The sequence below is a fragment of the Rattus norvegicus genome, chromosome 2, assembly GCF_036323735.1.
Source record: "Rattus norvegicus strain BN/NHsdMcwi chromosome 2, GRCr8, whole genome shotgun sequence".
NCBI lineage: Eukaryota > Metazoa > Chordata > Mammalia > Rodentia > Muridae > Rattus > Rattus norvegicus.
In genome coordinates, this window is record NC_086020.1 from 210,527,885 (window position 1) to 210,551,214 (window position 23,330).

Sequence of the window (23,330 nt, forward strand, 5' to 3'; positions counted from 1 at the left end):
CCGCAAACGAATGAAAAACACATCACTACCTCAGGAGGCCCGCACTTACTAGCTTTGCCTGTTGAGCGTTTACTGGATCACCATACTGGAGCAAAGCCTGAAACTGGTTGTTTTTTGTAAATGTGATTATCTTCAATACAGCACCAAACTTAGAAAATATCTGTGAAAACATTAAAATCAAAGCATTATTACCTACTATAGTATTTCTTCACGCTATAAGCAACTATGGCAAGCACACCTCACTTACTTGGTGAAGGACATCAAGTGTTACAGGGTAGTACATATTGTCAATAATTATTCTAAGCACTGGACTCTGAGCTGGAGTCACCGCACTCTCACTGACTGTGGTGCCACTGAGAGGTGTATTTGCTGTCTGGACAGCTGTCACAGCTTGAAGAACTACTTGAGCACGCTGAAATTGATAAGACAAGTAGGTTAGGAACAGATTCCTTCTCTGTACTTAACTCTGTTGCATGCTTTACTACTGTCTCTCTGTAGTCCAAGTATTCCACTACCTTTGTTGCAAAATAGTTACCTAAGCACTTTGGCACCAATGCTGACACACATATGTGATGCCATTTATTCTGAAAGAATATGATATACTTGGATAGATGTTTACAATCAGAAACTGTTCAATGAGAAATTTAAAGAATAAAAACTTTAACTTCATATTACATATTATTCACTCGATGAACAAGGTACACTGCAGGAAATGGACTGCCAATGATCTTTCACAAACATTATCATTAGGTTTATTATTTCTAATATAATCTTAACAAATGAACAGAGGAGATTAAAACAAAAAATCTGATTAGAAATTAATGTGGTCTTTAGTATAACTGGAACATTTTCACATATACCATGAAGGATATTTCCAGTGTATTTTATGGTAGATAATATACAATCGACCCTGCAAAATACATTATTTAAATTTCAAATTATCGTAATGGTTTGACAAATCTTTATTGTAAATAAATATATAAATTCAGTTAATTGCTAAAAGAAAAACACAAAAGAATTAATATGTTTATGAGAATAAACCAGGGGTCATGCAACCTAAGATTCAAGAAGTCAGTACACATACATCTAAATAAAAACCAATTAAATGGGGTTAGGGATTTAGCTCAGTGGTAGAGCGCTTGCCTAGGAAGTGCAAGGCCCTGGGTTCGGTCCCCAGCTGGGGGGGGGGGAAGCCCAATTAAATGCTAATTAACAATACAAACTATACATGCATATATCACAAGAACCTCAAATGAAACTCAGCCTTTTAAAGACAGTAACTGTTTGATACTTTAATACTACTGTGGAAAATAAAAAGACCTTAAGAGCAACATTTCAGTACGGATATTTACCTAATGACAGCATTAAATACCATAACTAACATCTGTTACAAGTTCAAATGTCTTTCAAAACTAGAAACCGTAAAGTAGCCACATAAAATCAGCAAACACAAAAGGTGTTCTCCCTTTAACTTTGTCACCAAAGTTCCCTTTCCTGTCCATCACCATCCTTTCAGAGGTAAGATCTAAACAAAAGCATATATTAATTCAATGCTTATATATTGCTAACCATCTTTTTTAGCTTGACAATTACAATTCCTTGTAGCAGTAACAAATGACTTTGTTTTAATACATGAAGCACAGTTGGTTTACCAAAAGAGATTTTAAGTTTCCAAAATATTACATATACACAGAAAAGGACTCAACTGGGAAGAGACCTGGGTAAAGTACCACATATTAAAGTCTGAAAAAAAAATATTAACACAACAAACAAAACAAAACAATAACCTGTAATACTACCAATGTAGCAGAATTCAGAGCCATGCCTTCTCCCAGATAAAGCAATGGAGTGCTCATTGAGAGTACATCTGTGCTCTACTTTGGTTTGGCTTTCTTTCAGGAAATATTGTTTCATGATGTACACCTATGCTTTACAAATACACAGAGCTTGTTCATTCTGTTTTGGCCATGGATATTCCACAACTTCTACTGATGCACACTTGGGTCATTTCTAGCTTTGGATTACTAGAATGTAATTGTTGATCTCTGAATTTTTTCACATATCTTTTTATTTACATATATATATATATGTCTTCTCAAGCATGCAATTAGGAGTGTAATTATTAAGTATAGAACATGCATAAGCTCAACTTGAGATATTTCAAAAATGATTCTACCAATATACATCCCAGTCACCTCTATATGAGAATTCAAGCTTCCTTGGATATCAACTCCAACATCTGCTATTAGGTATCTTGTCTATTTCTTTATAGATAGGTCTCTACTGTATAACCCAGAATGGCCTTATCCACAATCCCTCTGTAAATGAGAGCAGTGGCACCAAAAGACTTCAAAAGCAAGAGAAATCTCATCCACTTAGAGGACCAAACATCATTACTTTTGGTAATTACACTGAGGTAAAGTATAGGCAACAGATGGCCCTAAGGGAGAAGATACAGGAGGTGTTCTAGGCCTTTATCTAACCAAGCACAAAAAGGACATGATTCAGAATAACTTAGTACTCGATACAACTGTGTCATTTAAGTAACAGTGGCAGGAAGGAATAGAGAAAAGTATACAGGTCACGGTAAAGAGTGAACTCATAGGTCTCAGTTATTTAAAAATGGCTATAGTTAAAACATATTTACTTGTCTCTCTCTATTATGAAATATCAAAATGCTTGTAAATGAATAAAAATGTAACAAATACTAAACACTAGGCTGAAAATTATTTTTATCAAATTCTAGAAACCAACCAACCAAAAAAAAAAAAAAAAAAAAAAAAAAAAGAGTGAAAATACACGACAACCTGAAATTTATATTGGCAACAACAAACAAAAACAAAAAGGAATCAGAGCAGCAACTGGAAGGTTCACAAAACAGAGAGATAGGACACACAGGTCCAGATTAAGGAAAAGTCTAGATAATGAACAAGCAACTCAATTCTTGCCTTTGACTCATCACCCTCAACACTAAAACCAATAATCCCTTAAAAGAATCAAAAGTCCTAAACGTCACATTTGTTAGAATAATGCCTCTTTGGCATTTGGGAGTGGGCAGAGAGGACAGATTTGGCACCCAATTCTTCAATACTTTAATCTAGGGGGAATTATGTGAGTCTAAGAGAATTCTAATGTGCACTCTCAAATATGAATAAAGCAGGAGCAAGAAGGGCGAGGGAGAACAGAGGAATACAAAGGGTAAGCTGAGGAGATGTTAGTCAGCCTCTGCTACGTTATTTTACAAATAAAACTGTACTTAGACTCTTCTAAGACCTGCCAGGGTCTTTCTTTGCCCAACTATAAGATAAAAACAGACAAAACAGTCTGAAGGGCTTTTGAAAACTAAGAACTTTACTTAATTTGAACATTCCTTTTGTAATAGAATAAGTAATTTATTGCCTAGCCACTCTGAAGTTCATTATTCCAAAGTCCCCTCGATATGGGACTTAAAGTCACAATTCCAATTTAAAATAATACATCTAGCCTTGTTCTCCGTCTTATATATTTCTTATATATTTCCTTCTTTTGAGTCTTTGAAGATGGAAAGCATAGCTCAGTGATGGAGTGCTCAACTAACCAATTCAAGGCCTTGGATTTAATCCATCCACAGCACTACACAGAGGGATGACCACACTGACGCAAGCATACACAGAAGGCTCTCCACAAAACTGTTAAAGAAACGATTTTAAAGATAACAAAAATGCTTATGAAAGTTATCTTCTACTATTATATACTGTTTATTAGTCTTAAGATGTTATCAGCCATATTATTTATGGACCTAAAAACACTCACTTGGTTTAATGTGTTATCTGTCTTTAGTTCTTTGTGATTGGAGTACTGAATGTAAATTGGTTGGTTACGAAGATGAGGTGTCACAGCAGAATAGTAATTAACCATAGTAATAGCTGCTTCCTCTGTTGCCAGTTCCAAAAATGCCTGAAAATGAGTTAAAAAAAAATACCATGAATTTAAGTAAAAGTTACAATTTTTAACTCCAAATTAAGTACCTGTGTAACCTATTTACTAATTAAAATACTGCCTAGAATATAACCCTCATTTACATTTCAGTATTCTAATAAAAAGAATTTAGTATCTTACTGAAAGGCTAGAAGCGATGGTTGTTAGGAGCACTTGTTGCCTTTCCAGAGGCCCTAAGTTCACAGTCCAAGACCCATCTACAGTGGCTTACAAATGCCTTGCTTTAAACTTCAATTCCAAGGAATGTGACACCATTAGCTTTTGTTGGTACCTTAACTCACATGCACATATCCACAAACAGATACATAATTTGAAAATAATCACATATATTTTAGAAATCTTTTAATTTTAAGTATATTATTAGGGCTAATTCAGGCAATTTAAAACACAATGTCATTAATATACCTAGATCCTACTGCTACTGTTAATGAACGAGCATCCAAAACTTAAGCCTGATTTCTAATGCTATCAGATGAATAAACTCATGTAATAGATGCTACTAGTAAGTACCCCTGCTTTCTGCTATTACAAAACAAAACAAAACAAAACAAAACAAAACAAAACAAAACAAAAACTGAACTTCTTTCTAATTTTGTCAGAAAAGTAATCCTTTGGGTGACAGGTAATCCTCATTCTGTGTAATCTGGAGTCTTACATGTTAGCAATGCTTGTAGAACTGTACCTGGTTCTTTCCTTTCAGCATAAGGATGTTAGTCACCTTACCAAAAGGTAAGCCTAACGCAATTACTTCGGTCTCAGTCACTTCACCAGGTAACTTTCGAATGTGAAGCACACGAGAGGGCGCCCCGTCCATCTTATCTTCTCCTTTAAATTTCTTACTGTCGTTACCATTGGCTGAAAGATATGCAGAGATGTTCTTTATAAATCAGCATGAAAAAATATTGATTCCTATGAAAAGGTAAAAATACTTTAAAACATGGGTGAGTAAATCTGAATTCTTCAAAAACTCAAATTAGACTTTCAAAAGGAGAAAAATCATTAAACCAACAATTAACGTTACTATCAAGTCATGTGTGCACAACGTATATAGAAGAATACTTAGCAAAAATAATAAAATTCGATTTCATACCAAAACTACCCAGTGTCTAAACACAAGTAAATTACCATTGAATTCTTTTTATAGGTTAGAAGATATAGTAGGCTCCCCTTAGCCAAAAGAGGTACATCCCAAAGGCCCCACTGTATGCGTATAAGCAGCTAGAATTGAGCTCTATTGAAGTTTTTTCTGTTACATGCACATGTAAGGTTTATATTGGACACAGGTGCTTACTAAGAATAAATAATGAAACAAACCATAATGAAGTAGAAGCAAGCACTTGTGGATCATTAGACTAGTAATGTCCGTTTCAATAAATAAATACACCTTCATTACTAAATTCCACCAAAAAGGAAAATACTGTGTAATTGTGGATGCCTACAGATTATATAGCATTTCATACAAAACTGAAAGGCATTTCTGCATCCATCAGTTGGTCATATTGTACTAGAGACTCAAGTGTACGTGTTAAGACTTCGAAGAATCCTTATACATATACATTCATGGTTACATTTTAAAGACTAAATACTTTATAAAGTAAAATACTTTATGATTCCATGTGAAAGTCAGAGCAAAGCTTGCCAGAGCCATGTTCTTCCACCATGTGTGCCCCAGGAACCAAACGCAGGTCACTGGGCTTGACAGCCAATGTCTTTACCTGGTGAGGCACCTCAGAGGCCCAGGAGTCTTGTCACCCACCATTTATCTTGTATTATTTAGTCTTGAGGCACTTTAAATACAGTTTCTACTTTAAATATCCAAACAAATGAAACTTAAAAGCTATTTCTACTCCAACACTTCTCTTTAAGTCAAAACCTGTTTCCTATTTCCATCTCTAACACCAACATCTTCATGAGTAAGGGAAGTAAAGTAATCTCACGCTGACTCTGAATCATATTTCTCTAGTTTCTCTGTAATTATCTTTCTCACAACTGTCTATCTAAAATTTTGTTTCTTCAAAAACATTCTTAAGCTCTCCTATAATCCCGTACAAATGACCTTCACATTTAAACAGAGCACTTTGGTTAAAAAATAACTGAAAAAAAAAATAAGTATCTTGAACCTATTACTTTTATGGACCAGCCTTTAGAGACCACCCAAGAGTGACTAAGAACTGTTAGCTCTCCCTTATTAGATTTCTTCTAATCCTATATAGTTACCCAGTATAGTTTTATAAACAAGGGTCACTAAGGTGACAGAGCCTAATGTTCTAATGCACTATTGTATCTTCTTATTCACATTGTTAATTGTTACGGTTAAGCTTGTCAATTTGACTGGATTTAGAATCACCACAGAAACCCACTTTGTATACGAGGGTATAGTAGGATGAGTCCATAAAAGTTAAAAGACCCAGACTCTAGCTAGAGTGCCAAAGGAATAAAAGAAAAAAGAAGAGGAAAAACAAAACAAAACAAAAATCCCAACATGCTAAGTACCAGCACTTATTTCTCTTTACTTCCTGAGTACAGACCCAATGTGATCTGCTACTAATCTCTTGCCACCATAGCTTTCCTGTCCCAGGAAACTACATCCCTTCTTAAAATATAAACATATATACTCTCCTCCTTTACGCTGCTTCATGCCAGGTATTGGGACACAATGAAGGAACAATCCTGGGAGAAAGAGGTAACTGTTCTATAAATTCCTAGGAAACGGTTTTCTGAAAGTACAACTAAGACATGTGCTTCATCATGTTTTTCATGTCTTAAGGTAGTTCCAGACAAAATTCGATAATACTAGGTTTTCTGATAAATATGAAATATGATTTTAATGCCCCTCATCTGAAATTTTCTGTTCGCACGTCAGTAAAATAATACTTTGTTTTCTGTTTGAATGGAATACAACTTCCCATCCCTTTACAATTAACTTATTTGTGCCAACTTGACTTTAGAACAGTAGTTAGAACTTCTTTTTAAATCCAGAGCAATAATCTTTTTGATTAAACTGTATAGTCCAGTCTTTTACGAACGAAATGTAATGCAAACCTCTCAATAATTTTAAGTTTACATCCACAGTAACAAAGATTTTTCATATACCTTCTTCCCACATAAACACATATACTTCCCCCATTATCAACATTCTCCATCAGAGCAGAGCATGTTAGATCCTTAAAGTGCACTCTTCATGTAACTAAGTTCTGAAAATGTACAATGACATCATATCCATTACAGTACAATATACAGTCTATCCCCAGCTCTAAAAGTCTTCTTTATTTTCATGTTTTTTAATCAGACCATCAGAACAACGTGGTAAATCACACTTTGGTTGAACCTAGCCAAGTATTAAGCATTAAAGATTCTTTCCCCAATTTTGCTTTTGTTTTTTTTTTCTGGGGGGGGGGGGATTGGCCTGGACATACCACAATTGTGTACAATCTACCTACTGAAGGACATCTCAGTTTTTTCACACTTTGTTATAAAACATCTGTGTGCATGTTTTTGTGTCCTTCCCCCTGCCCCAGTTTTCATTTCCTTTGAATAAACAGGAATACAACTTTTGCAATGTTTAAGAATATGATTACTTTTATAAGAAAACACAAAATAAGGCTCCCCAAACAACTGTATCATCTAATATCCCTACCAGTATTAAATTAAAGTCCTGTTATCTACATCATAATCACTATTTGGTAGTGTCAATGTTCTGAATTTGGGTCATTCAAGTATCTGTACATACAAAATATGCTATGTGATCAATTTTAGTATGTGTATATATATTCCATGAAACCACAAAAAAGTTGGCCCTCTAGATAAACAAGTTCTTTATATGTAGACTCTACCTGGAATTTGTGGAAAAGTCCCCAAGGGGATAGAGACTCCACAAGGACAACAAAGTCAACTAACCTGGACCCATGGGGCCTCCCAGAGACTGAACCACCAACCAAAGAGCATATAGGTGCTAGACCTAGGCCCCCAGCCTCTGCACATCTGCAGCAGATATGCAACTTAGTTTTCAAGAGGGTCCACCAATAACTGAGTAGGACTCGCTCGGACTGTTGTCTGTGGATCCTATCCCCCTAACCAGGCTATCCTGGCTGACTTAAGTAGATGAGGATATTCCTAGTCCTGCAGAGACTTGAGGTGTCAGAGTGGATTGGTACCCAATGGGGACCTCACCCTCCTTAGAGATGAAGGGGATGGAGAGGAGGGGAGTGGCCATGAAAGGGGGAGACTGGAAGAAGAAGGACTGTGATGGTTATGTCAAGTGAATAAATATAAATGAAAAAGAAAGCATTTGTTAGGTATGATATGAATAAAGGATGAAAAAAAAAGCCCTTGAATTTCCTACCTAATTACTACATTGAGTCATCTCCATGCAAATGAGATGTAACAGTTAGATATAATATACGCATGATTTAAAAATGCACAGGAAGATGTATATTGGTTATATGAAAATATCACATCTTACAAGGAGATCTGAGTATTCATAGTCTTTGGCATGTTGGGAGGAAGAAGGGGCAATCCTATGACCAAGCTGCCATGGACATGAAGCTGTACCTTTACATATAATCGTCATTTTCCAATCTATTTATCCCCTTTGTCATGCCATTTCCACTGTCCTTTTACTATTTGTGAACTGCCTAGCAGCCAATTTGACTTAGTTATCATTTTTTACAATTTACTATTATAAACTCATCATCTATAGACATGAAGACTTTTTAATCTTCTATCTTTTATCTAACTTAACCTGGAAATTCATCTCTGCAGTTGTATCCATAACTCACACTACAGAGCTAAGTCAGACAATACTGCACAAATAGCACATACGGCCCAAACAGGAATTGCTGATCGACACTCACATTGTTTTAATTCTGAGTTACTATAATCTACTTAACCTTCACATACTAAGACATTCTAATGAACTTCATTTATTGTGAATAAACAACTAGGAGAGAAAAGAGCAGAATCCTACAGTTGATTATACTGTTTTAATTTAAGAAACTGGCAAATAGAGAAATCAACCTAGGCTGACAAAGAACTGTCTCCCTACTTACTCAGCGACAGAAGACGCTATGCAGGCTACTGGTAGAGAAAAGACATCAATGGCCTCATCTAGCAATAGAACCTGCATGCTACAACTACAATACCAACCTGCTTAGAAGGAGGCGCCTGCTCACTGATGCTACAGTGGCATGACAGTTATAGCAGTAACCAATGACTTTCCACTTCTCGGAAGCCTGCTCTATACGTCTGTCACTGTAAACTTGGTCAAAAGCTTAGAACTGGAGAGACCATAGGCTTTGAGGGAAACTTACTATTGCTACTTTGTTAAGTACTCAGGCTGTCAAATTATCCTCTAAATATTTATTCATGCCCATCAATTTGTGTTACTCTCAAATACAGTCCATCTGAAGTTCACTGCCACTTGCACCAGAAGATATAAATCCAAACTTCACCAGGAGAGAGATGGGAAGACAAAATCTATATAGCTTTCTACTAAATCTTTTTTCCCATAAGACTTTGCACCTCCCACAAGCATCAATAATCATGTGGGCTTACTTTTGAATTCTCTGTATTTGGTCAGTAGCCAATATAATGCTAGTTTGATTTTTGTAATTTAAAGTTATTTTCAAAATCAGACTATCTTCCAGTGTTTTCACTATTATCTACTAGCTATACTTTCATCATTTCATAAAGATATTAGTGGGATTCTGGTACATAACACCAAGTTCAGAATGTTTTTACATTAAAATCAACATTGTATTATTTTATGTAAAGTGAGAACATCTTCACTTTTGGACTGCCATCACGGGCTTATCTACGTAATCAATAAAATCTATAATACAAAGTTTCCACTATATAATAAGGGTAATGTACAGAAGTTCAGAGAATACAAAGAAATTCTAATGACTGAGACAGGGTTAAAAGAATCATTTACATTTGCCATTTAACAGTAGTATTCATAAATAACCTTTAATGTGCTCTGAGATTTTAGCTAATGTCATTCTATTAAATCTAAAAAGGTTAGCCTGTACTCTGTTAGTGTGATCTGCTGACTTCTTGTTAAATGTCTTTTGCATGGACATTTCTAATATCTTTACTATTAGTTTTCTACGACTGGGTACTCTGTACCTCAGTCTGTATTTGTTTTTCAGATTAACCCAACAATAGGGAGGCTGCTTACTGAACTGCTTTAGGTTCGTGTTTCTGATAAACCTTTATGAGTGTCCAGTAATTTCTATTTCAAATATAGACATGCATGTGTATACATATATATGCGTGTATATACATATTCAAATATATGCACACACACATACACACATGTACACACGTACACTGTTCCACTCTTTCTGTGCACTATACAAAAATCCAAATATAGGGTTAGGAGGAGGGTAAGACTGTTTGCTTCTTGTATGCTATTCCCATAGGTATACCTTTTGTCTAGCAGAGTCAATAAATTTAACTCATTTTTATGAAAATTTATTAACCATTTTCCTGCTTTAATCTCAACAAGCAAATTTTTCATTTCAAATATTCAATTGTTCAGTCAGAATATTTTTATGCTTTAAAAATAAAAAAATTCTTTACATAAAGACATTCAACCTCTGCTCAGTTATTTTAATTTTTTCCCATAAACTTAATTCTATGGTCTTTGCACACTAATTCTTCTACCTAGACATTTTAGAAGTCTCTCCCTTACTGTACACTTCTCCCACTAGGTGTTTTTTTTTCTCTTTCTTCATCTAATCTGTAATTTTTGATTGGAGACTACAGTTACTCATGTATAGCCCTAAATAATAACTTTTAAAACTTTCCTACTATCAATTACAATGTTATAGATCAAAAACCTGACAAAGCAGAGTTGCAGACATTTAAACCTGCTTGTTTATTGTCAGAATCATGGCCTGGTGATACTGTTTTATAATTGTTATACAGTAAAATAAATAATGTATACTAAAAATTTAGCTTTCCATCCTCTTGCTGTCATTAGCAAACACTTTCCCATTCTGTTAACTAAAGCACTAGGACTCTATGTCCATCAAAAACAGGAACAGTTGACAGAAATTTGGTCTATCCTTTCATGACCTTTATAGGAAAAAGTACAAACTAGTTTTAGGAAACCAGGTATAAAATGTAGAGTCTTGAGGTAAGTTAATTTAATAATAATATTCAAAATATAGTCACAAAATTAAAGTCTAAGATAAATACATATTTCTTCTTCAGACATTAAAATATTTTTCAGACATACCCAAGAAAAGCTCTAACTGTGTAAATAATTGCTCTTAAACACTTGTTAAGCAGACAACAAAATGGAAATTCATTCAAAAGACATTAGAGCACAAAGGATAAAGCTAAATAGAAGACAACTGGTGGGTTAACTTAGGGTTTTCATTTACAGCATAGCCAATAGAACTTGTAGTATGAAATAATAAAGATGACACAAACACTGAAATTATAAGAAAAATGTAAAAATGAGGCATGTGAGAATGGTTTTGTGTGTGTGTCTGTCTGTGTATGCATAATTAAAAAGGAAGTTATTAAGACTGAACTAGTCTAAGGTGCCTATAGTCCCAACTACATGGGAAACTAACACGGAAGGACTACTTGCCCTCTTAGGCCAAGGAGGGGAAGCCAATCCAATTGGCCAACCTGGATAAGAGAGACTATCAAAAAAAAAAAAAAAAAAAAAAAAGGAAGCAGCGGTGGGGTGGAGGTGGGGGTTGTTGTGGGAAATAAAATAAGAAAAAGAAAATAAAAGCTTTTGGAAATATTAACTACAAGATCCAGGATCTAGATAAGTCTACAACCCACATTTTAAGTATGTAGAATTTCTCTCACTTAGAAACAAAGAAATTTTAAATAAATTAACCGTGGTTAAAAAGAAACAAGGAAAGGTTTTAGGACTGGGGTATGACTCAGTGGTAGTGATTCCCTGGCACGAGGAAGAGTGTGATGTGAGCTCAGCCCAGAGCATCACAGAACAGGCAAATAGATTCAATCGGATTTAAACACTACTTGCCCACAACAATTACCAGTTTCAGGTTTCAAAACAAAACTATTCTGGCATAAATTATGCTTTGGCTCTAACACTGCCCTGGAAAACAGTAAAATAGCGACACTTACCTGTAACTACCATGCCACTCATATTAGAGTTGGGACTACTGAGAACACTGCCTGAGAGTAGCTCGTCAGATCCTCTCTAGAAAAACAAAACAGATTACCGTAAGTCACTGTGATCAAAACAATAACACAAAAGTTTATCTCTTACTTCTGACTTTCTACTGCTGCATCAACTGAATCCCTATAAAAGTGGTTTTCAATCTCCCTAATGATATGACCATTTAATGCAGTTCCTCATATTGTAGTGATTCCCCAACCTTAAATTATTTTATAACTGTAAATTTGCTAGTTATAAAGTTTTGAGAGAGAGAGAGAGAGAGAGAGAGAGAGAGAATGAGAGAGAGAGAGAGAGAGAGAGAGAGAGAGAGAGAGAGAGAATATGAGAATGAATTTTCAGGAAACCATTAACACAGGTTGAGAATCCCTGCCCTAAAACAAAGGGATAACTTCATCCCTTTTTACTCTCCCATGTACACCAATAAAAGTGCTCATTTCCTTCTTTTGCCCAAATCCTAGTAAGAAAAAGTATAGTTTCATAATCGATTCTTTAAAAGGCTACACCTCAAATTATTTACCAATAGGAAAGAAAAAAGGCCAGAGGAGATAGCCTTTCTTAAAAGATAGCTTTTCTCTTCCACTCTAACAGCTTTTTCATTAAGATAATCAAATTTCAAAATGGGGCACTTGTCATTAGCATAATAAAAAGAAAGGTATAAAACACCAACAACTAGAACACTGAAAATTAAAACCAACAAGGAAGAAATAAAATTTTTCATTTGGCAAAATATAACAAAAATGTATAGATGAAGGATAGATAGAAAAGGAAGGAAGGAAGGAACACAGGGAAAGGTTATAATGTCTCACATGTTCAAACCACTTGGTGGTGTTTTAAATATTTTGAAAATACCTGTATGTTATAAAAATATAATTCACTAGGTAAGCATTTAAAGTACCTAAACCAACTATTCTAAGAATGTGTATTACAAAAATAATGTATATTTGCATAGGAGGGCATTAATATTTAAAATAACTAAAAACAATGATGTTGGGTTATTTAAATAATTTATCAGAATAAAATTGAACACAAAAATCAAGATAATAAATTGTAAATATTTGTATATTATAAAATATAAAAAAACAGTTGAAACCAAGTTATTATATACACAAAAGTTGGCTCCCAACTATAGGATGGGTTCCTATAGAGAATATAATCAGCCCTTCAATAAACCATTCTATATCTGCTTCTAAAAGTAAACAGGATGACGTCAGGGAAATCTTTGTTGCTTTATTTACCCAAACAAGGAGCACAACCATTTTGAAGTTTCTGATATCTAATCCACCATTACCCCCACACACATCCCAGCTTCCAAAGTAAACAGGACATCCTTTCAAATGTGTACTATCACTGTATCTTTAAACTTGCTTGCTTTCTTTTCGACCCTAGGAGATCCTAAGTAACTACCAAGAAATGAGTAAGAAATCCTGTTTCTAAATTAAAGGGAAGCCAAGCCTTTACTCTTAACTAACTCTACATGCAGAAGGCTGGCTCTCTTCCTTTTCTCTACAACAACTCTTTTTAGCAAAATCTTTGAGGTTTTTTTTTTTTAATTGTATATTGGTCATTTTTTCATCCAATTACTTCATATCTGTTGTTGAGAGTACATTTTACACATGTTCTGTCATAATACAAGTTATTATTTTGAGAGGTGACAAGAACTGAAGGCTGGCTCTATCTACAGCTATTCTATACAAGAAAATTATGCTCACTTTTTCAGAGTGAAAGGTTTACCATTATTGGGATCAAGAGAAATGATTCTACAACAATGTTAACTTTACAGCATTGATGAATATAATAATTTTACATGAAATATCTTAGTCAACCTCGTTCTTTAACTTGGACTCTGTAAAAACCACACACATAATAATTGATGACTGTTCCATTTTGGTGGCTACCAAAAACAAATTAAACTTTTAGTACTTAAATTCAGAATCAAAACCTGTACTAAGAATATGTAATCTTTAAAACTGTTCATTCATCTAAGATATCAACTGGTTTTACATTCAACTAAAAATTTTATATGCCAAAATTAGCTTTAAATGTCTCTTGGTAAATAAGTATGATCAGAGAAACATTGACATCTATTATAGTATATAACTGATCATTTCAAGAAATGTATTCTACAGAATTAAGGAAAGGCTCACAAGGACAGAAATTTCTGTGAGAGAAATGAATATGGTTAAAAAACAAAACAAAACAGGCTTTCTCTAGGTATACTGTCAGAAGTTGTTTGGAGGACATTCAGCTGATAATCTGTTATTAAATAATTACTTGTTTGCTGGTAAAAAGAACCCTTCAACCTTTATGGGGTCAGGAAAGTCTTCTGTGTTGACTGTCATTGGGTATGGGAAAGAAGAAAGTTAAGTTTGTTTTTTCAAACATAGTCCAACAGGCTTTTGAGAATCAACAGAAGACAGCCAGAAGAGCAAGAGAAAAATTAAAATGTGCAAGAAATGTGTTCATATAATTTTAACAATGTGCAGCCATATTAAAACACTGGTAAACCACAGGAGATAGCTTTCAAGAGAGCAGGGTAAAAGAACTTTTGAAATAGAATAGCAACAACACAGGAACTAACCCCAAGCAAGTATCAACAGATGGTACTGTATGAAAATTAAATTTCTATACAACAACAACAAAAAGACAATTGGCAGAATTAACAGCCAGCAAAATGGGAGAAAATATTTACCAACTATGCTTCAGAAAAGGGGTTATATCTGAATTTACAAGGAATTGCAGAAATTACATGCTAAGGAAATCAAAAATAGCAAAGAATGAATGGTGTTCAAAAATAAATAAAAATGACCAATAACTATGTAAAAGCATTCAGTAACCTAGTATCAAAGAAACACAAATTTAAACTACTTTGAAACACTGCCTCACCCCAGTAAGAATGGCTATAATTAACAAATCTCATATTAAATCTGAAGAGGGTGTGAAAAGACCCCTTTCACTGTTGGTAGTGACTGGGGTGTGTATGGTTCAACTATTTCACTCCTTGGGGTGTACGTGGGGGGTATGTGTGTGTGTGTGTGTCTCCAGAGAATGCCATACCCTTCTATAGAGACCTGCACCCCATGTTTACTGCTGCTTTGTTTACTGTAAGGAAGAACAGAAATTAACCTAGGTGCCCATCAACAAAAGAATGGATAATGAAATAATGATATACATGTGTGTATAAAACACACAGTGGGGGTTGGGGGGATACTAAGTCCTAAAGAAAAATAAAACTAAAAATGTTGCAGGAAAATAGATGGACTTAGAATGTATAGTATTAAGCAAGACCACACAATCTCAGAAGGACAAAAACCTGCATGCTCTCTCTCATGTGAAATGTAGCCAAGAATACACACATAAGGTAAAAACATGTACATGTGGGTAAAGTAACAGGTTACAAAGAGAACAAGAAAGACTATAAGAGGATAAGGAATAACTAAATTCAGGCAACAAACGTGAGTTATAAAAGGAGATGAATATAAAGCTAATTATTTTTCTAATTCTAATTCTGCCGTGCATTTTATTTCTTCCTAGTGCTCAGAGTTCATGAAATGTATCTGATGTTGAAAGTGTAAAGGTTAGCGTGAAGCTCCACATTTAAAATAAAAACCAACCCAGGGGTGGTGGTGAACACCTTTGATTCCAGCACTCAGGAGACAGAGGCAGGCAGAGGCAGGAAGATATCTGAGTTCAAGGCCAGCCTGGTCTATGGAGAGTTCCAGGAAATCTGGGCTACAAAGAGAGATCTTACCTTTAAAAACCAGATAGTTAGGAGGGTGGATAGATGGATGGTAGACGGATGGCAAAAACAATGTACACTCCATGAATCAGGGGAAAACAATAACCAGGAACAAAACAAAAATAAGTAAACAACAACAAAAAACCCACAGCACACCAGACTAACAAAAATTAAGAAACTAAATAAAAGTGTCAGTAAGAGCTTGAACATAGCTCTCATGCCTTCTTGTTCTTGCTCTGTCCTCTTGTCCTGCTCCCCCCCTTTCTCCCCATTCCCCTGCCCCCTCTCTCTTCACATGCTCATGGCTGGCCTCTATTCCTCTATTCCCTCTGCCTTTCTCTGTCTCTACTACCCTCTCAACTCCCCTCCCTATGCCCTAAATAAACTGTATTCTATACTTTAAAAAAAAAAAAAAGAATTTGCAATGTAACACTTCTGTACTAATCTGAGACAAAAATCAGAATGAAACCATGAGAAACAACCCACTGCTGCTTGGTAAAATTTAACACACTCAAGGATCCATGTACATTCTCAAAAACTGGTCATACATATACCAGCACTGTTAAACTTTAAAAACCTTATCCCAAATATCCACCAAATGAGATAATTTGAGCATTTTCACAGAAGAGCTCTCCACAGTATTATGCAACTGCACATATAATTTGGCTAATTACTGAAATCTTCACTGAATCCAAACAGAAGTCACACTCACAGTCAGGTGTACTGGCTCACATGGGTAATCCCAGCACTTGGGAGACTTAAAAAGACGGATTGCCTACATGAGATCAAAGCCAGCTTAGACTACAATATAAGACCCTTCCCCATCCCCAAAATGACAAATTATGGGTAACTATCTTCATAAAATATATTACATCTGTACCTATGTGCCTACACATGAACACATACATACACCCAAGTATCTGAAAGAAATTAAGTTTTGGGATCCTCAAGGACATAAAATGAGTGAATGCTCTCATACCTTGCGTATAACGTGACATAATTGCTTATAACCTATATACATCTTCCAACATATATTAAGTCTCTAAGTTACTTACAAAACATAATGCAATATAAATTGTACATAAACAACAGGTTTACTAACTACATTGCTTCCAAGAAAAAGTCTTCACATAACCAACCAATGTGGAAGCAGTATTTTCAATATACGGTTACCTGGATGCAGAACATATAAACCAATGAGCATGGAAGAACAAATGTATTATCTTTTGCATTTACATGACAAAATTAGATTTGAAAGAAAAAAATCTTGAAGACATACCTGTACTAAAATGCCCAGGTAGGTAAAAAGCATATAGCCATAAATATATATGTAATATTCACAGTTTTAAGTGGTAGATAAAGGATTGCTAATGTTAGCACAAATAAATTTAACTAAAGGTTCCAGGGAGAAAACAATGAATAAGAACAAAGCATTTTAATCACCCCGAATAAGCCACTTCTGTGAAATAACATCTACACCAAATGATCAGGAAAAAAAAAAATCCAGAACAAGCTACAATCAATATTACAGATTGAGATATCACAAGGCCAGGAATAGGGATCAGCAGGTAAAAGGGCACAATCTTGATGACAAGAGTGCAGATCCCCAGAACCCATGCAAGCCCAGGACGGCTACAGAAAGATGGGGAGTGGAGAGAGGAATTGCCCTGAGACTCCCAGGACAGCTGGGCTGAAGGTCAATAGAAAGAAGAGAGACACTGCCTCAAGGTGAAAGGGAAAACATTCTCAGGAGTTGTCCACTGACGCCCGCATGTACAATACACAGCACAGTGCGCCCATAAGTAAATATTTTAAAAGCTATCACAAAATTATTTCACAAGCAACAGATACAACTTGATGCTACATAAAATTTGGCTCATGTTCTGGTCATCTCTCCTACTTATCAAGCAAGACTTGTTTAAAGATTCATTTTTACTTTTTATGTGTATGTGTCAGCATGAGTTTATGGCACATGTGTACAGGTACTCACTGATTATAGAAAAAGTGTTAATACTTCCTCAAACGGAGGACAACTTAAGAGTCAGGAGTTGATGTGCAGGCCATGGCGAGGGCTGCGTTTTTGCTTACTCATCCTGGCTTGCTCAGCCTGCTTTCTTAACAGAAGCCAGGACCACCAGACCAGGGACAGGGACAGTACTGCCCACAATGGGCTCAACTCTCTCCCATCAATCACTAATTAAGAAAATGCCCTACAGCTTGATCTAATGGTGGCATTTTCTCAATTGAGGTCCCCTCATTTAATATGACTCTAGCTTGTGCTTAAAGCTAGCCAGCAAATATCCCCTGAAGTTGAAGTTACAGGTGACTGTAAGGTGCCTGATATGAATCATGGGAACCAAACCTAGGTCCTCTGGAACAGTAGCAAGCATTCTCTTAAGTCATCAATCCAGGCTTAAGATTTGCTTTTTAAAGATAATATATACACAAGATATACAGTAGAAGAAAGCGTGAACCGTAGTCTTTCTGGCCAAACAGCCCTGGCAAACTCAAGAAAAACAGATCAAAACAGACTGAAAATCTGTTTTATTCCTTCGAAATCATCCTAATATTGATTTAGCCATTCAATTTAGATGTCCATGAAATCCATTGGAATATAAACTCTATAATACATCTCATGTTTATCCAAAAACAGTAAGATGCTTTTCATGAAAAGCGAAGTGAAAAATAAAAATACAATCAAGTTCATCTGATTTAACCAGATAAAATTTTGAAACAAATTCTAAGTAACTGAATCAAAAAAGAAATCTAAACTTCAAACACAGACTTAAAAACTTGGAAGATCCTGGCATAGGAAGTATAAATCATAAGCTGAAAATCTGTTTAATCTTCCTCATAGTAAAACAAATCCAAATTAATTCTGTATTTGGACACTTTCTCACCCACTAGACTAGCAACATTTCCAACTTTTTCTTTTCCTGAAACAGGGTCTTCTCGGTGGGACCCAGAGCTCACCTGATTTAACAGCCAGCCAGCAAGCCCTAGACATCCTGTTCCTCCCCTACCACATACTTGGGGCTACAGGCGCACACTACAAAATCTCTCCCATACTAGGAGACACTGGCATTCTTATTTCTGGATAGCAAAACCACCCCCACACAAAACAATTAGGAAAATCTAGTAAAACTGTATTTGTATTACACATCGATCCAACAATTTCATATTTAGGACCTATTCTAAAGAAATACTAGTTATTTTCATTCTGGCAAGAGTAAAAACAGTCAAAGTCCACAGAAGGCATGTTTTCTTATTACAGCCATGCAATGTTGTCCAGGAGGTATCACTCAGAAAATGCCAAGATATAAGACATTATGCATTACACTTTCTACCTCCTGTAGAAAGGAAAATGAACAAATTTCTATTTGAATATAATGAATGAGTTGGATAAACCAATCAGTTAATGAAAATACACATACAGAGAATACAAAGCAGAGGGTTATCTAAGTTTCTTTGAATGAAGCTTGTTTCAGGTCATTTTTCCAACTGGAGGAAACAGTTAAAAATAATTTTTAAAACAGATTCCAAAAATGAAAACAAATCTATCATTATTTTGGTGGTAGAATATAGAAAGTAATTTCAATAAACTTTAAAATTCAATCATTACAGTGAAATATAAAATATGCCCTAAAGAAAAAACATGACTATAAAAAATCATATTAAATAATGTTAGTACAATATTAATATGGTTTTTAAAAACTAGTGTCTTTTTTAAAAGCTAGTGTTTCTTAAAGTGTTATGTGTGGTATATCAAGGTTAATATTAGCAAGCAAGACTTTTCAGGGACAAGAGATACAAACAAAATCACTGGAGAGATGGCCCAGTGTTTAAGAGCACTTGTTCTTACAGAGATGTCTCGGGTTTGATTTGCAGGACCCACATGTCAATTTTCAACTGTCCATAACTCTAGCTCCAAGATGTACATGATACACAAACATACATGTAACCAAAACACTCAAACACAAAATAAATCTGAAAAAGAAATCAAATAAGCAAACAGTATTAAAAACTCAAATAACCAAAACCAGTGTAACTTTAAGTATAAATGACAAATAAAATAATAAATGAGCTCATTAAGATATTCCTATCAAAAAGTGCTAACTGTCCACTGAAAGGGTCCTGAAGCAGTCACAATCTTAAGGCAAGGATCTCCCTGGCACATCATTCTTGTGATTTCTAGGGAGCACGTTCTACATTTTGGGCACAAGAACTTTTGGAAAGTATGGCTGATTCATTTTAAAACAAAGATACTTCAACCACATATCAAAAATTACTGGTATTTGAAGCTCCACCTGCCCAAGATGTAATGTTTTTAAAAGTCACTGCAACAGACTGCAAAATATATGTTAAAATGCTTAATTTCCAAAGGGTAATAATAATAAAAAAGGAACCCAACACTAACTACACTGGAGCTCATCATCAGAACTGTGATGAGGAGGGCTTATGAGACCCAAGGAAACACTGCCAGTCAGTGTTTGCTGGGAGAGAGGACCTTTTTTTTTTCAGTGGTGCTGCCACCAAAAATTTCCCATGCACCAGTAAGTAACCTCCCACCAGGCAGGGGACTTCTTGAGAAGGAGGGTACAGCAAGAGAGAGGGAGGAATGAAAGCAGAAAGTAGGAATAAGAACAACTGCAACTCATTATGTACAGTCATAAAACTATCAGAGAATAAAACCTATCCTGCTTCAGTTTTAAAATCTTTATGTGGCTACAGTGTAAACAAATAATTCATGAGCAAAGTTCTTACAGAACTTTTAATATATGAAGAGGAAAATGTATTATTTTCATAATACCAGTAAGATTACACAATCATTGGTTATTAAATCAATGATAAGAGCATTCTATAATGAGTATGTCAAACTGACAACATCTCACCCTACTGATGTCACGTGAACTAGACATTCTGTGCCTCCTGAAATACAACAGAAATGACATAGCATATCAAGATATTCTTGCTAAAAAATAAACCTATTATCAAGTTTGATCCAGTGTCATCTAATTTATAAGTTCATAATTAATAAAGAAAATATGAGGAACATATGAAACAAGCTATAAGCTACAGAAGACTGAAGTGTAGAAAATGTACAGATGACTCAAGTTTCTCTAACAAAAAATTACAAGGGGATATAGGAATAGACTGATAAAAAGGGCTCTAAGAGACACTAGTCAACATGTTGGCTTTTCTTTGTTCCTAAAAGGAAAACTACTCATTATACTAAGTTATTTTAAATTTTATTGTATAAAAAGATACTATCAATGTAATCAATATAATCCTTAACTTTTGATGTATTTCAATGAAAAATGTAAAATAGTTCTAGATCAATTTAAAGTAGACAAAATATGGGTCTATTTCTGTGGCAAACTTCTAACACATTCTTAATAATGGAAAGCACAGAGCAGTAATTCTCAACCTGTGATTCCTAATCCCTGTGTCAGAGAGGTCATATATCCAATATCCTGCACATCAAATATATACATCATAATAACAAAAGTGCAGTTATGAAGTAGCAGTGAACATAATTTTGTGGTTGGGGATCACAACAATGTGAGAAATTAAAGAAGAAATTAAAGAAATTAGGAAGGTTGAGAACCACTACTCTAGAGAATAAAGTTAGTATTATCACTTGTAAAGCAATGAAAAAGTCATTATCTGAGTTCTTCCTATAAATTTGTATTTTAGTATGATAATATCAGAAACTATTACTACTCAATTACTAGTCATAGGACTCTTGAACACATAGTTAAAATATGAGATTCACCACATTCAAATCTGTTCCAGTTACCTATGCTGTTTCCTGTGTAAATGTTTCAGTTGTTTCCTTTAAAAACCATGGACTCCCAAAATTTAAACAACAGCTGTAAAACTATTAGGATAACCAAAAGTTTGTCAGAATTTAAATCTGGGACACAATGTGTAACTTCCTGTGAACATTATTGTTTTACAGGGTTTATTAAGTGGCAGAAAAGATCAGAATCTAATATAAGGTGCCCTGAATGAGCTGATTATTACCTCCCTTACAACATCACTTACCCAGAAGTTGCCCATCCCTCCCCTTTCTTTCTTGGCTTTTTGAGACAGGGTTTCTCTGCCCTCCCTGCCCCAGTGCTGGGATTAAAGGTGTCAACAACATACCTGGCTCTTCTCCATCCTTTTTAATTATCACCTCTCATTTGCTACAGAGAACTAATACACATTTATAGAATTCACAGATTGCCCACAGCCTGCAACTGTTTGCTAGAGTGTGCTGTGATTATGTTCTCTACATTTCCAGTTAACTGAATGGTAGTTGTACACAAAGATCTATCCGAGTTTTGGTGTATGGTGGTGAGGTGGGGTGTGGGGGGAGGGAGGAGCGGTAGGTTACTAAGTAGCAGGATTTTTTTTTCTATTAAAATAAGGTGCATTAACAAGTGTATGTTTATCACCAACAATATTCTGTTATATTTTGATTCATTTTGTTTGCTAGACTGAGAGAAAAAAAAACTGTTGACCAGTACTCTTATAGAAAATGGGGGGGGGACCCATCTACTGGGAAGAACAGCTCACTATTTCCGGGGAGCCCACTCAGATCAGATCCTGTCATTCAAAAGTAACCCTAGCATAGCTATAAGGCATTCATTTAAAACCTTGAGTCTGCCAGGAGGTATGAATGTGGTAAAATAAAATTAGTATTTATCTTTTTACTTACTACTAAATCGTTCATGAATTATAAACATATTATAGCCCAAGACATTTTCAGAGTCATTATGCATTAACTGAGTATCTACTATTTAATATGTACACTTAACAATGGAGTAAAAAAAAAAAATCAACAAACTATTTAGAAGCCTATGTTCAATATACTGGCATTCAACAGATACTATGTTATAAAACTTGAAATTTTTAGAAAAAAAAAAAACTCTAGAACAAAGTACATGCTCTAGTACTAAAAAGATTTTAATCAAAATCTAAACAAAAGGAAAATCAACAAAACCAACTTTTTAAAAACACGTTCCTTACTTAAAAAAAAAAAAAAGGTTACATTCAACTATTACCAAAAGAGATATGCTTGGTATTATTTAATTACTCATTAAAGCAAACCAACTTTTTAAAAACACGTTCCTTATTAAAAAAAAAAAGGTTACATTCAACTATTACCAAGAAAGATATGCATGGTATTATTTAATTACTCATTAAAGCAAACCAACGATGATGAATTCAATAGTCATATAGTACAACTTAAATTGTGAGTTAGGGATTTATGTATTATTTTTAGAGCAGAATCCAATTTGGTTAAAAAAAAAAAAAAGCAAGCTACTCTTAACAACAGTAATACTTCATCATCACTCCAGTTCTAAACAGATCTTGATTTTTAGTTAAGAAAAAAAAAAAAGCTACAGATCTGGCCATATTTACAAGTCTGCATCAAAAGTTTCTGTATTAAAT

At 34.8% G+C, this 23,330-nt stretch overlaps 1 protein-coding gene across 5 annotated transcripts in view; it reads right to left on the reverse strand.

Moving 5' to 3' along the window:
* Ptbp2 (polypyrimidine tract binding protein 2) overlaps nucleotides 1-23,330 on the reverse strand; it is a 60,888-nt gene that overhangs the window by 30,275 nt on the left and 7,283 nt on the right. For all 5 annotated transcript variants that reach the window (XR_010063614.1, XM_006233238.5, XM_006233237.5 and 2 more), the window contains exons 3-7: nucleotides 12,097-12,172; nucleotides 4,661-4,833; nucleotides 3,793-3,936; nucleotides 248-412; nucleotides 50-160 (exon numbers count right to left, since the gene is read on the reverse strand). Coding sequence is in view for 4 of the 5 variants with exons in the window: in XM_006233238.5 (XP_006233300.1) it covers nucleotides 50-160; nucleotides 248-412; nucleotides 3,793-3,936; nucleotides 4,661-4,833; nucleotides 12,097-12,172 (669 nt within the window). In the remaining variant the exon portion in view is untranslated. The remainder of the gene's footprint in view (nucleotides 1-49; nucleotides 161-247; nucleotides 413-3,792; nucleotides 3,937-4,660; nucleotides 4,834-12,096; nucleotides 12,173-23,330) is intronic.